This window comes from Meles meles, chromosome 1 (assembly GCF_922984935.1).
Source record: "Meles meles chromosome 1, mMelMel3.1 paternal haplotype, whole genome shotgun sequence".
NCBI classification, from domain to species: domain Eukaryota; kingdom Metazoa; phylum Chordata; class Mammalia; order Carnivora; family Mustelidae; genus Meles; species Meles meles.
In genome coordinates, this window is record NC_060066.1 from 1,152,425 (window position 1) to 1,164,953 (window position 12,529).

The 12,529-nt window shown below is 70.6% G+C and overlaps 2 protein-coding genes across 3 annotated transcripts in view; both read left to right on the forward strand.

The window, feature by feature from the left end:
- The window catches only part of ZC3H3 (zinc finger CCCH-type containing 3), an 80,705-nt gene extending 75,422 nt beyond the window's left edge, over nt 1–5,283 (forward strand). Inside the window, exons 10-12 of the mRNA XM_046006575.1 lie at nt 1,930–2,108; nt 2,742–3,130; nt 4,804–5,283. Of these exons, the coding sequence (XP_045862531.1) occupies nt 1,930–2,108; nt 2,742–3,130; nt 4,804–4,835 (600 nt within the window). The 3' untranslated portion in view covers nt 4,836–5,283. The remainder of the gene's footprint in view (nt 1–1,929; nt 2,109–2,741; nt 3,131–4,803) is intronic.
- A 5,385-nt stretch (nt 5,284–10,668) lies between these two features.
- Nucleotides 10,669–12,236, forward strand: MAFA (MAF bZIP transcription factor A). 2 transcript variants are annotated; one of them, XM_046021188.1, is made up of 2 exons: nt 10,669–11,078; nt 11,634–12,236. In XM_046021188.1, exons 1-2 carry the CDS (start codon nt 10,989–10,991, stop codon nt 12,021–12,023), a joined length of 480 nt encoding a protein of 159 aa, XP_045877144.1. In that variant the 5' UTR covers nt 10,669–10,988; the 3' UTR covers nt 12,024–12,236. The 2 variants fall into 2 exon arrangements, with proteins under 2 accessions (XP_045877144.1, XP_045877134.1); XM_046021178.1 differs by having other exon boundaries at nt 10,669–12,236.
- Nucleotides 12,237–12,529: the final 293 nt, after the last annotated feature.

A 12,529-nucleotide genomic window follows, 5' to 3' on the forward strand; every position in this document is an offset into this window, starting at 1 on the left:
TTTCTGGGGCTTTTCTGGGGCTTCCGCTCGGTGGGCTGTGGCTTCGCTCTTTCCTCGGAGGCCGGGTCTGCCGGAAGATGTGCGGCCCTTGGAGCGGGAGACTCGGTCTGTGTCCGGGATGCTTCTGAGTAGCCGTCCGGCATCGAGGGCTCTCTCGACAGCTCTTGGATGATTCGAGAACGCTCCTTATGTCCGACCCCTGGCTGTGTGCTTGTTCTGGGCAGGAGGCTTATAGCCCCGAGAGCACAGCCCAGAAGGTCCGCAGATGTGAGGCGCATGTGAGATGTGGAGTGTTCCCGGGGCCGCCTTGCAAGAGCAAAGCCAGAGGAGGCGAAAGGAATCTTAGCGAACCTGCCACACGGTTCCGCCTGCAGTCAGGACGGGGACATGGCTGTGGCCTTCTACATTCTTCCTTCTTGCCATGCCGGCCTCCTCTGCCGCGGTGGACACGTGCTGCTGCCGACGTGTGGCGTGTGGCTACCGCCCGGGGCGACACAGGCCCCGGACCCCACCGGCCCCCTCTCTGCCTTACTTGGCACCCGGGGGGTGTCCGGTGCCAGACCCTCTCCACGTGGAGACCCTCCCCGTCCCCTCCACCCACCCAACTGCCCTCCTTCCCCGGCAGGCCCTACCCCCCAGGCTCTGCTGCCCTTTGAGCGGCCTCACGGGGCTTCAGTGCGGAGTGGAGGGCACGGGGAAGGAGCAAGCATGAGCCTTCTCGGGCAGGGGTAGGTCTGCCCTGCACCCAACACGGGCTGGCCGGGGCTTGCCGTGGGCGTTCAGGGCTCCTGCTGCCTGTGCAGACGGCGCTGCCCGTTCCGGCCGCCTCCCATCTGCACGCCAGCCCCCAGGCACCAGTGTGAGGGGCTTCTGGTCTGTTCTGGCAGCAGGGGACAGGTGTGAGGCCAAGAATGGGGCCGGTGCCCAGATTCCGCTCCAGGGATGGGCACGCGCTCTGAGGGGTTCTCCTCTGCCAGGCTCTTGTGCTGGGTGCCGGGAGCAGGGCCGAGGCCCGGGCTCTGGGGACTGGCTCTCGGCAGGAAGTGGCTTCGAGGTTGTTGGCACGTTTCCCAGCGGTTCAGCCGCCGCACAGGCCCCCCGCGCCGGGGTGGGTGCTGCAGCTGCTCCGGCATCCAAGCTGGTTCTCAGCTCTGCTCTGGGTGCGACTGGCGGGACCGTGCAGGGTTTCTTGTCCGGGACTGTGTCTCTCCCGTTGCCTGGCCAGCACGAGGGGCAGCGGCTGCGGTCCAGCTCTCCCGGTCACGCCCACTGAGCCAGCTGCAGGGGTGGGTAGAGAGCCGAGCACCCTCTCCCCGAGGGGCCTCAGGCAGGAAACAGGCGCGGAGCAGGCCTAGAGAGTCGGGCTCATCGCTCCCCACGGCTCCCGCCCCCTGAAGCGGGTGGGCCAAGGCAAGGCGGGCCGTGGGCAGAGCTTCGTGGCTCCCTGTGGGCCGTGGGCAGAGCCGAGGCCTCGTGTTGCCCCTGGCACCTGCTGGACGGCGCGCCCCAAACTGGGTATAATTAGCCACCACGACAGGTGTGGTGGATCGGGTGTGTGCTGGCCTCGGCCGACCTGGGCACCCCTGGGCTTGAAGCCTAAACCCCATGCAGTAGGGTCCCCTGGGCGTGGAGCCCCGCCCCCCACAACCCCCTCTGCAGCCCAGAGGAGGGATTCGTGTCCCAGGAATCCCCATCTCAGCAGGGAGACATCCCCCCCCAGGCCACCCATGGTCCCTGCCTTCCATCCAGGCCCAGGGCCCAGCTGGGCAATGCCGGCCCTCACCCTTCTGATGGCTCAGGGGCTGGATGGGAGGGAGTGCAGGCTGCCCTGGGCTGGGGGCCCCGTCCCCGGGGGGCAGAGCCGGCAGGGCCCGCCCACGCGGCACAGTGTTCTTGCCGGGCTCAGCCAGCTGCGCTCCCCCCCCCCAGTGCAAGAAGAAGCACACGCTGCTGTGCCCTGACTTCTCACGCAGGGGCCTCTGCCCCCGCGGCGCCCAGTGCCCGCTGCCGCACCGCAGCCAGAAGCGCCTCGGCCGGCGGCCCACCCCCACCCCGGAGCCCGGCAGCGCGCCCCCCAGGAGCAAGGCCTCCTCCGGCCACGGACCCAGGTGACAGGGCCGGGGGGGGGGGGGGGTGTGCGTGCGGAAGCCCCGGGGGTGGGCCGGAAGCAGTCCCTCCCTGCTCTTGAGATACTCAAGATACTCTGTGCCCCTCCCAGCTCTTACAGCTTCAGACCCAAAAAGAAACCTCAGTTCGAGGTCGAGCATCATGTCACCTCCAGAGGGGCCCCAGCCCACACCCCCGGGGGGACAGAGCTGAGGACGTCCCTGGCCCAGACCGGCCTTTGTGGGACAGCCCAGTCCCTGCCCCACGGAGGAAGGTGGGGTCTCTGGCTACCCTACTCCCACGCCCCAGCAACGGGAGGACCCTGGGTGGTGCTCACGGCTGGGGCCCCACATCGTGCTCACCTGTCCCAGGAGCGGGCGCTCTGGCACGAGAGGACAGAGTCCGTGTGCAGCCGGGGCTTACCGGCCAGGCTCGCCCCAGCTGCCTCATGCCAGAGGTCCATGTCGTCACCAGCCTGTCCTTAGGGACCGAGGGCTGGCCTCAGACCTGGATGCCCCGACGCCCCGTGGCTGCTGGGACAGGTGCCGCACAGCTGGTCGGCTAGTGCCCTCTGGACGCCGGCCTGCCGAGCAGCCACCCACCCTCACGCTTCTGCTCCCCTTCCTTTCCCACAGGAAGGCCTCGGCCGCCCCGCGCCCCAGCAGACGGACGCCCAGCTCGCCCACCTCCGTGGCTGCGGGCCCGGCCTCCCCTCCCTGCTCCCCACGGGCGTTACCTGCAGCCTCTGGCTCTCCCCTGGCGTCAAAGCCTCCCTCCTCCCCCTCTCCCTCCTCCCCCTCTCCCTCCTCCCCCCTCTCCTCCTCCTCCCCCATCCCCTCTCCCTCCTCCCCCTCCCTGTCCTTGGACCAGGAGGCGCCATCTCTCCAGGAGGAGGCTGCCTCGGCGGCGACGGGCTCCGGCAGCCTCTCCAAGCTGCCTTCCTTCATCTCCCTGCAGTCCTCGCCGAGCCCAGGAGGCCAGCCCAGGGCCCGGACCCCCAGGAGCCCCCCAACCAAGGACTCAGGTAGGCGGCTTGGCCCCTCGGGGCCCAGTATGGCACAGCCAGGGGCTCTTTTCCCAGTGCCCACCTCAGACCCACCAAGGCAGAATTCCCAGGTCGGGCCTGGGTGGTTTGGGAGCGCCCAGCACGGTTGGCAGGTGTGCGCCTCCCGCCCCTGGGGGGCACAGCCGGCCGAGGTGTGCGCACAGCAGCGGCCGCCGTACGGACCACCCAGCGGAGGGCGGATTTAATTAGAAAGCACCCATTTCTGTTAATTTGTTCTGGAAGATCACCGCGCGCTCCTGGAGAGAACAGATGTTCCCTCTCCCCCAATGAACATTTGGGGCTTGGTAAATGACTCCACTCAGCCTTGTTTAGGAGAGAAAAGAGGATTTTATGGCTGCAAACGACCCTTTCTGTAAACACTTTACAGCTCTCCGCGCGTTTGAGTGACGATAAACCCCACGCAGCTCGGCGGGCTGCAAATTTGCGACCATACGGCTATCATTTTATTGTCCTATTTCACGCTCGTGACGTTAATGGAAGATGCTTGCCGCAGCCTTCTCGAACGGCTCCGCTGAGCACGCTCCAACGCCTGCCTCCGAGGGGCCCGGACCCGGTGCCTGTGCGCAGCCCCCCTTCAGGGCATGAAGCTGTGGCCGGGCCCTCTGCCTGCTGGCCTGGGACCAGGGCACCAGCTACTTCCGCCCCCTCCCCTCGGGCAGGCCCCCCTGCAGTGGGGAGGCAGCAGGTGGCCCCCTCCTTCGCACCTCCCCCCCCACCCCGAGGCAGCCAACCCCAGCATCCGTGGAGGCTGGCAGGGTGGGCCGGGCCCAGGACAGGCTGCGGAGATCCCCACTGGCCTCCGAGGCCTCGGCAGCCTTTGTTGCCTGCTCGGCCCTCCTCCGACCTGGCCAGGGCTGGGAGCTGGAGGTGCAGGAGGAGATGGGCCCGGGAGGGCTCTGGGGCAGCCGGCCGGGCTGCACAGCCCCAGGCACCCCCCAGTAGGGGCCACGGCCAGCAGGCAGAGGCCGGTGAAGTGTGCCAGCCTGGAGCCCTGGCCGGCTGGCCTCTGGGCTCTGGCTTGGCCAAACAGGTGACTGGAGCCCTCGGTCCCGCCACGGGTGGCCCAGGAGGCGAGGCCAGCTCACAGGGAACATAGAGGGTGCCGTGCCCCGGGGCAGCCACGCGGAGGCATCGCAGGTCCGCGGGGGACGGCAGCCTGAGAGGTGGCCTAGAGCATTCGTAGCCGAGGAGAGGCGCGGAGTCCCAGCGAGCGCGGGCTGTGCGGGGCAGGAGCCCCCACTTGGAGGTGGCTTTCTGTCCTCAGGCCCCCTGCTCCTCTGTGGGAGGCCCGATGCCCCCAGGCCCTGTCCCTGTGCGCAGGGCCCCAGGTCCCTCCGCCTCTCCTCCGCCCGCTGCTCACAGGCCCCGGAGCCGCCACGCGTGCGTCTGGCAGGCCCGCTGCAGGTGTGAGCGTGGCCGCGCCACGGGGCCTGCGTGCGGACGGCTCGCACCTGGCATTTATAGCCCCGCCGGCGGCTTGCTGGGGCTCCCGGACCCCGGGGCGGGCAGGGGGTTGCTGGATGGGATTTCTCACATCCTGACCCAGAAGCTTTGGCAGGGGAGGCGCTCCTCCCTGGCAGGGGGCGGTGGGGGCGGTTCCTGGCACCTTACCTTTGCCCTTCTCGGAACAGGGAAAACTCTGCACATCAAACCCCGTCTGTGAGGGCCCCCGGGGCCAGCCCGTGCCTACCTCAGCCCCTTGGTCCTGGAGAGGAAGGAGGCTCCGCCTGCCCCTGCCCCAGAGGAGGGGCCGCGCCTGCCACCGAGTCCCCCCGGGAGCCCCGGGCTTGTTGCTCTGCCCACGCGGCTCTCAGCCTTCCGGGACGGTGTGCGCCCAGGGCCTCGCCTCGTCCTTGGGCCGGGCTCCGCCCAGCCAGCCCCTCTGCACACCCACCTTCCTCCCACCCCTGCGCCCTCAGCCTAGCCCCCAGGGTGCGCCCCAATCTCCAGCCCGGAGCGGTGCCAGGCAGGGCTCCCCGCCAGGCCTGTGCCCACCGTGGGTGTGAGCGCAGCTGTGCCATGCCACGCCCCCTGCCCCCGACGGCCCCCCGGACTCCTGCCGGGCTCCCTGGTGGGTGTTTTCTGTTCAGCAATAAAGGTTCTGCCCTGTGTCTGCTTGGCTGTTCCGAGTGCCTTCGCGCCGCTGTCCGGCTCGCAGGGGTTGGGGGGCACACGCTGCCCACAGACCCCGAGAGAAGAATGCGTGCCCACGGGAGAGGAAGGGCCACACATCCACGGCCGCTACAGGGTCTCTGGGCAGGAACGTCAGGCTTCCTCCCTGCCTTCCGGAAATGGCTCGGAGGGTTGGGGACAGCCTCCCCACCGTGGCCAAGCCCACGTGCCTTGTGGTGAGAGGCCTGGGGTGGAGGGTGCCAGGGAACGCGTTGGATGCGATGGGCGGAGCGGGGCCCCCAAGCCGAGGTTCCGTCCCCAACCCCTCCTCTGGGTGTCTCGGGCAAGGGGCTGGGCCGGGGAAAGGGACGGAGGGACACTGGCGGCATCTGCATTGCTGGACGGACCCGGGGAGGCCTGGCAGAGGGTTGTAGCCTCCGCTGAGGGGCCCAGGACAGGGTCTGGGCTGACAGGGACCCTGGGAGGCCAGGGCCAGGGATCAGAGGGGCACAGGGACAATCTGGGGATTTCCCCTCTCGCCCCGGGCATGCCGCACCTGAGTGTGTCCCCACGCCTTCCTCCTCACCTGGCTGCCAGCCCCACGGGTCAGCCTGGAGTCAGGTCTGCTGCATGACGGCCCTTCTCTGCCTGTCCTTGGGGCCCTGGCTCGCCGGGGCCAGCACAGTGGGCCGAGGGCAGGCGTCCGCCCACACCGCGCCCCTGAGGGGCCCACTGGCCAGAGCAGAGCCCTCCTGGGCCCAGCCCACATCGGACGGGCAGACACTCCAGCCCCCGCGAGACTGTGGCAGGGAGCGGGGCGGGGGTCCTGCGCCCCCCCGCTCCCTGACTGATGGGGGCCATCCCTGTCCAGCTCCAGTGGTGGCGAGGACGAGGCTGGTTCACAGCAACGGGCCAGGCCAGCGTCCGTGGCAGCAGGTGGCCAGTGAGGCGGAACAGGAGTTCGCAGTCAGTGATGGTCGCTGCCGCCCCCGCCCCTGCCCGGGACCCCAGGCGGACGTCCCCAGAGGCCCGAGACGTGTGCTCGCGGCCACTGCCGCCGATTTGGCAGCGTGGTGGACCTGGAGTCAGCCCAGCCGGGAAGAAGGGGCTCCCCCTCAGTAAGCAGGGGGTCCCCGCCGTGGGCTGGGCCCTCGGGGGAGCGGGGCAGGGGCTGCGGCTGGGTGGAGCAGTGGGGGGCCCACAGCTGGCGGTCCCTGGGGCGGGAGTCCAGGCTGCGGGCCCATCCCCTGCCCCCTCCCCCTCGAGGCTTCCTCTCCGTTTCCACCGTGACCCCCACAAGGCCGGGGGGTCAGTTCTTCCTCCTCTGCCTGGACGGACGGACAGACGGCTGGAGACATGGTTGTTCCGGGCGGGGGCCCAGCTCGCCCACACTCCCTGTGACCCATCTGGGGACCTTGTCGGCCTGGGTTCTGCCTGGTCAGAGTCCGGGCTCCTGGGCAGCCCAGGGTGGGGTAGGGCGGCAGTTCCTCTGAGGAGAGAGTGCCCACTGGTCACTCCGGGCCTCCCGGGTCAGGCGCAGGCCAGCAGAGCCCGTCAGGGATGACGGTGCTGGTCACCCCGCACCAACGCAGACAGATCAAGCTGCCGGCTGAGGCCGACTGGGCTCCAAGCAGAGCATGTGGCCTTCGCGGAGGGCACAGCACGGGACCCCAGACCGGGGAGGGGCCGCCCCCTCTCCTGGGTCCTACGTCTCTGGCCCCAGGTCCATGCCCGTCCATGGACTGCCCTGGTGTGGCAGGTCGTGGAGACTCAGAGACGGGCCACACGAGGGCGGGGTGCCCCATGTGAGGGTCGCAGCCAGGCCGGGGTCCCCTCGCGCTGGCTGGCCCGCCGCCTGCTGTGGCTGGGGCAGGGACGGCTGTCCAGCTGAGGCCTGGCGTCAGGCGGCCAGCAGAGCGGCAGGGCTGGTGGCCCGGCTCAGACCCCGCAGCAGGGGGGAGACCCTCCGCACCCTCTGAGTTGGAGGGGAGGGGCTGGGCCCCGGACAGGTGGGCGTTGGAGACCGTGGAGCCGTCGTCCCCGTCTAAGCTGTAAGCGGTAAGCGGGGGGCTCAGTCAGGGTGAAGGGAGGCCCCTGACGTGAGAGCAGCGAGGGGGGAGGCGTGGACTGGGGCAGGCCTGGCCTCGCCTGGGACTGGGGAGCGTCCCCGCTGGGATGGGCTTCCCGGCCTGAGGCACTTCCCCAAGGAAGTGCCTGCCTCTCGCCGTGGGCACCCCCCAGAGTGCGCCTGGCACACAGTGGCTGCCTCATTCTAAGCAGGGAGGGCACCGGGCCCTGCTGTCACTGAGCCCAGAAAGGGGGTGTGGTGGGGGTTGGGACCCCTCACCAGCGGGGATTGGACAAAAGTGACCCGTCCAGACCCGGTGCAGCACCACACTCCCTACCAGAGCGGTAGTCAGCATCGTGGGGCCCGAGCCCCGGACAGTGCCCTCGGCCCAGGACAGGCATGGCGCCGGCGGCTTCCTGCCCGTGCTCCCCCGTGGGGCTGCGGGGGGCGCCCCCACACCCTGCAGCCAGCTCCTCCCAGCACCCCTGCCGGCCTCTCACCTCCCAGGGCTCCCACTGACATAGCCACGACCTGGGACCCCTTCCAGGCCCATAACCTGGCCGACTGTCCCCCGCAAATGGAAACCTCCAGAGGCTGTCGTGTAGCCCGGGGGCGCAGCTTCGGGGTCAGGAGGGGACGCCAGCTACCAGGCAGCCAGGGCCTGGGTTCCTCTGACTCTGGGAAACGGCCCTGCCTGCAGCCCGGGAGCTGGGAGGCTGCTTCACCACCTGCGAGACCCTGAGCAGGGGGCCTGGGCCGGCCATCGAGGCCTGCAGGCCACAGACGCCGGGACGGAGCACGTGTGGGTTGAGTCGCTGGACTTGGGGCAGTCTGTCCCGACGGGAGTGCCGACATGCTGCGTGGCCGGCCGGTGGGTTACCACGTGGCTTATTTCTGCCCTCAACGCACTCACGCCCTGCCAGCCCCACAAAGATCCCGGAACCGTGTCGTGTTCCTGCACCTGGGCAGGCCGCCACGCCCAGCTGGTGAGGCCCCCCCCAGAAATGCCAGGCCCCCGCTGCTCTTGGGCCAGCCATGTGCTGCAGGGCAGCCCGGGGAGCCCACGGGAGCGACCACGTGCAGGCCGCGCCCAGACCCAGCTCGGCCGGGGCCCCAAGACACTCCCAGGGGCTCCGGCCACCCCCTGTCCCGCTGCCCCTGTCTCCAGAACTCCCAGCTGTGGGGCTCAGCCTGGGCCAGACCCACCCAGCACAGACCCCAGGAGCGGAATGAGAAGCCACGTTCCGTCCTCCCACTGCCACCGGCTCCCTTCCCACCAGAGGTCTGTCTCGGGGCCACCTTCCCAGAGGATGACTCCGAGGCCGCGCAGCGGGCACTCGGTAAAGATCTGTGGGGTGCGTGTGTGGCGAGGACTGGCATGCAGCCGTGGCACGGAACGCACGCTTTCCCGGGCAGCGCGGAACCAGGGTGCTCGTCTTCTGGGCACAGACGGGCCGTCGAGGGGGCCGAAAGGACAGCGCTGCTCACAGCCCGCAGCATTGCCCGTCCGCTTTTCCTGCGGCCGATAGGAGGGTGAGTCCCGGGCCCCACGGCCTCTGCTCCCCAGCCCTGGCTGAGCAGGAAGGAGCCCAGAAAGGCCAGCACCTTCCCTGGGCTCAAGAACACGCGGGCAGCGACTCTGGTGCCCTTTCCCACCGGCCCGACCACGACTGGCAGGGGGAGAGCTGGCGGAGGCTGCAGGGGCGACCGGGACCAGACGGGGGGGGGCAGCAGGGGGGCAGCCTTCTCAGGTTCCCTCCCTCTCTGGGAACTTCGGACTGTCGCTCAATAAACTTGGCTTTGCTCTCGCTCAATAACCCTTGCTTTCTGCCCCCCCAAGTCCCAGCAAGAAGCTGGGGGGCTGGGGGCCTCCCCGGGGACCCCTGCTTCTGAGGCTCGCGAGCGGCCAGGAGCGGAGGCAAGCCTGCTGGCTAGTCTGACTCCAAGGCCAGTGTCGGAGCCAGTCGGGGACACAGGTGCCCCGCTTTCCCCAGGCCGCCCCTTCCCCGGGCAGTGAATGAAGGCGGGGGCGCGGGGACAAAGTACTGTGTACCCGGTGAGCGCGTGATGGAGGGCAGGGCCCAGCATCCTCGAATGGCACATCTGGGGGCCGGAGGTAGGGGAACCTGTCCCCATGTTAGCTAGACTTGGTGGTGGCTGAGTGTGACCTCCGTCTGAACGCGGTGTGGGGGCTTTAAAGGAAACCCTAACCCCCGCAGTGCAACTGGCAACCCACGTAGCCTGGAGCCCCAGCGTGGCCGGGGCCTCGCTTCTGCCGCGGGCTGAGCCGTCCCTGCAAGGGCAGGAAGGTCCTGGTGGTGGGCCTGACCCTGCCTGCCCGCAGAGCCCCGCGGGGAGGGTTGTGGGGGCGAGGAGGAAGACGGCAGTGCGGGCTGGGCCACCCCATGACATCTTAGGAAGGTCCCACTTGTATGAATTTTTGTTATAATAACGGCATTTATGCCCAGAACAAGACAAAAACAAACTGCCCTAGTGACTTCCTGCCCAGGTTCTTCCAGAATTTTCTTCCGATGCACGGACGGTTATATTCGAGATTGAATCTGTTACCCGCAGAGGCCCTAGAACAGCAGTACAGAAAGTCGGGGGGGCCCAAGCACTCCGCCCGCCCTGGAGGGGTCGAGTCCCCTTCTCCGCGAGCGCGCCCGGTGTCCCCCACGCCCGCGCCCCCCCCGCGCCCCGCGGTGCAGCCGCCGACCGAGGTGCCAGCAACTTTGTTGACTGAATTCCTGAACCGCCCGGACCGCGCGGCTAAAAATAACCGGCACTCCCCGAGCCGCGCGGTGGCCCCGGTGTCCGCAGGCCGGAAGGTCCCGGCGCCGTCACGCTCGCGGGCTGCGGGGTCACGGCGCGCGGGGCGGCGGGGACAGCGAGGCACCGAGCGGCCCCGTCGGCTCCCCGAGACTCCCCGGCCTCCCCGTCGCGGACGCGGAGCCCTGGGGGCCGCAGGCTGGGCTCCGTGCCCCCCGCGCGGCGCCCTCTCCGCACCCCTCGGCCCCGCGCCCTAGGCGCGTGCAGTCCCACGCGGCGGCCACCAGAGGGCCCTGCCCCCTCCTCTCGCGGGCTGCCGGTCATCACCCCTTCCCACAGCTGTTCCCCGCAGGAGATTGACAGCTGGGCTCCGGGTTGCCATGGGGATAGGCAAATGAGGGCGGCGGGTCTGGGGCTCCGATTGGCCTGGGGGCTCGCGCCCCACCCAGGAAGGCGGGCCCGAGCGCCCTGCTCTATAAAGGGGAGCGCGCGGCGCGGCGCTCGGGCGTGGAGGCGGGGCCGGCCTGACGCGGGCGGAGCGCGGGGAGCGCGAGCGGCCCGAGGCGGCGGCCTCCCTGCCACCCGCCCGGCCACTCGCCCGGCCGCCGACGCGGGGACAGGGAGCGCGGCCGGCCTGCGCCCCCCGGGGTGCGGCCGGAGCCGCCGGAGAAGCCCGAGCGGCGGCGTCCCCCGCGGCCGCCCCCAAGTTGGCCGCGCGAAACTTTTCCCCGCGCGTCTGGGCGCCGCCCCCGCCGAGACCCGCCGCCGGTGGGGAGTGAAGGGGGGGAGAGGCCCGCAGCCCCCCCCCCCCCGCCGCCTCCCGTCGAGGCGCAGCCGGGCGCGACAGCGGGGCCGGGGCCCCGGGCGATGGCCGCGGAGCTGGCGATGGGCGCCGAACTGCCCAGCAGCCCGCTGGCCATCGAGTACGTCAACGACTTCGACCTGATGAAGTTCGAGGTGAAGAAGGAGCCGCCCGAGGCCGAGCGCTTCTGCCACCGCCTGCCGCCCGGCTCGCTGTCCTCGACGCCGCTCAGCACGCCCTGCTCCTCCGTGCCCTCCTCGCCCAGCTTCTGCGCGCCCAGCCCGGGCACCGGCGGCGGCGCGGGGGGCGGCGGCGGCGCGGCGCAGGCCGGGGCCACCGCGGGGCCGACGAGCGGGGGCCCGGGCGCCGTCGGGGGCGCCTCGGGGAAGCCGGCGCTGGAGGATCTGTACTGGATGAGCGGCTACCAGCACCACCTGAACCCCGAGGCGCTCAACCTGACGCCCGAGGACGCGGTGGAGGCGCTCATCGGCAGCGGCCACCACGCCGGGCACCACGGCGCGCACCACCCGGCGGCCGCCGCGGCCTACGAGGCTTTCCGGGGCCAGGGCTTCGGGGGCGGCGGCGGCGCGGACGACATGGGCACCGGCCACCACCACGGCGCGCACCACGCCGCCCACCACCACCACCACCACCACGCGGGCGCGGGCCACCACGGCGGCGGCGGCGCGGGCCACCACGTGCGCCTGGAGGAGCGCTTCTCCGACGACCAGCTGGTGTCCATGTCGGTGCGCGAGCTGAACCGGCAGCTCCGCGGCTTCAGCAAGGAGGAGGTCATCCGGCTGAAGCAGAAGCGGCGCACGCTCAAAAACCGCGGCTACGCGCAGTCGTGCCGCTTCAAGCGCGTGCAGCAGCGGCACATTCTGGAGAGCGAGAAGTGCCAGCTCCAGAGCCAGGTGGAGCAGCTGAAGCTGGAGGTGGGGCGCCTGGCCAAGGAGCGGGACCTGTACAAGGAGAAATACGAGAAGCTGGCGGGCCGGGGCGGCCCCGGGGGCGCGGGCGGGGCCGGCTTCCCGCGGGAGTCCTCGCCGCCGCAGGCCGGGCCCGGCGGGGCCAAGGGCGCACCCGACTTCTTCCTGTGAGCGCCCGGGCCGAGCGCGCGCCGCCGCCACCGGCCAGAGGCTCGGGCCGCCCGGGCCGCCGGCGCCGGACTGGAGGCCCCTGCCCGCGCCGAGCGCCCCGCGCCTTCCGGGCTCGCGGTCCGGGACGGGGCCGCGACCGCTCCGCGCGCGGAGCGCGGGCCTTCCCGGCCAAGCGGGGCCGGAGCCAGCTTCCTCCCCGGCGTCCGCCTGCCCCGACGCCGCCGCCCGCCGCACCCCGCGCGCTGCCTTCTCGCGGCCTCCCCTTCCTTGCCCGTTTCTACGATTCCTTTTTAAAGGACTTTATTTTCGAAGCATTTCCGTTTCTTTTGCTCGGTGATTAGTTAAGAAAACCCCGGAGGAAGTTCCCTCGTTCCCGGCCGGGGTCCACCCTCGGACGTCCGCGTGTCCCAGCATGTGTCGCTCGCTCGCTCGGAGGGGTCCGGTCCCTGCCTGCCCGCCTGTCCGCCTGCCCCCCGCCCTGCCGCGGGCGTCCCCTAGAGATTGAA

Bases quoted from the DNA above. Each gene is read 5' to 3' on its own strand.
- MAFA (XM_046021178.1), top strand. From the start codon at position 10,989: ATGGCCGCGGAGCTGGCGATGGGCGCCGAACTGCCCAGCAGCCCGCTG.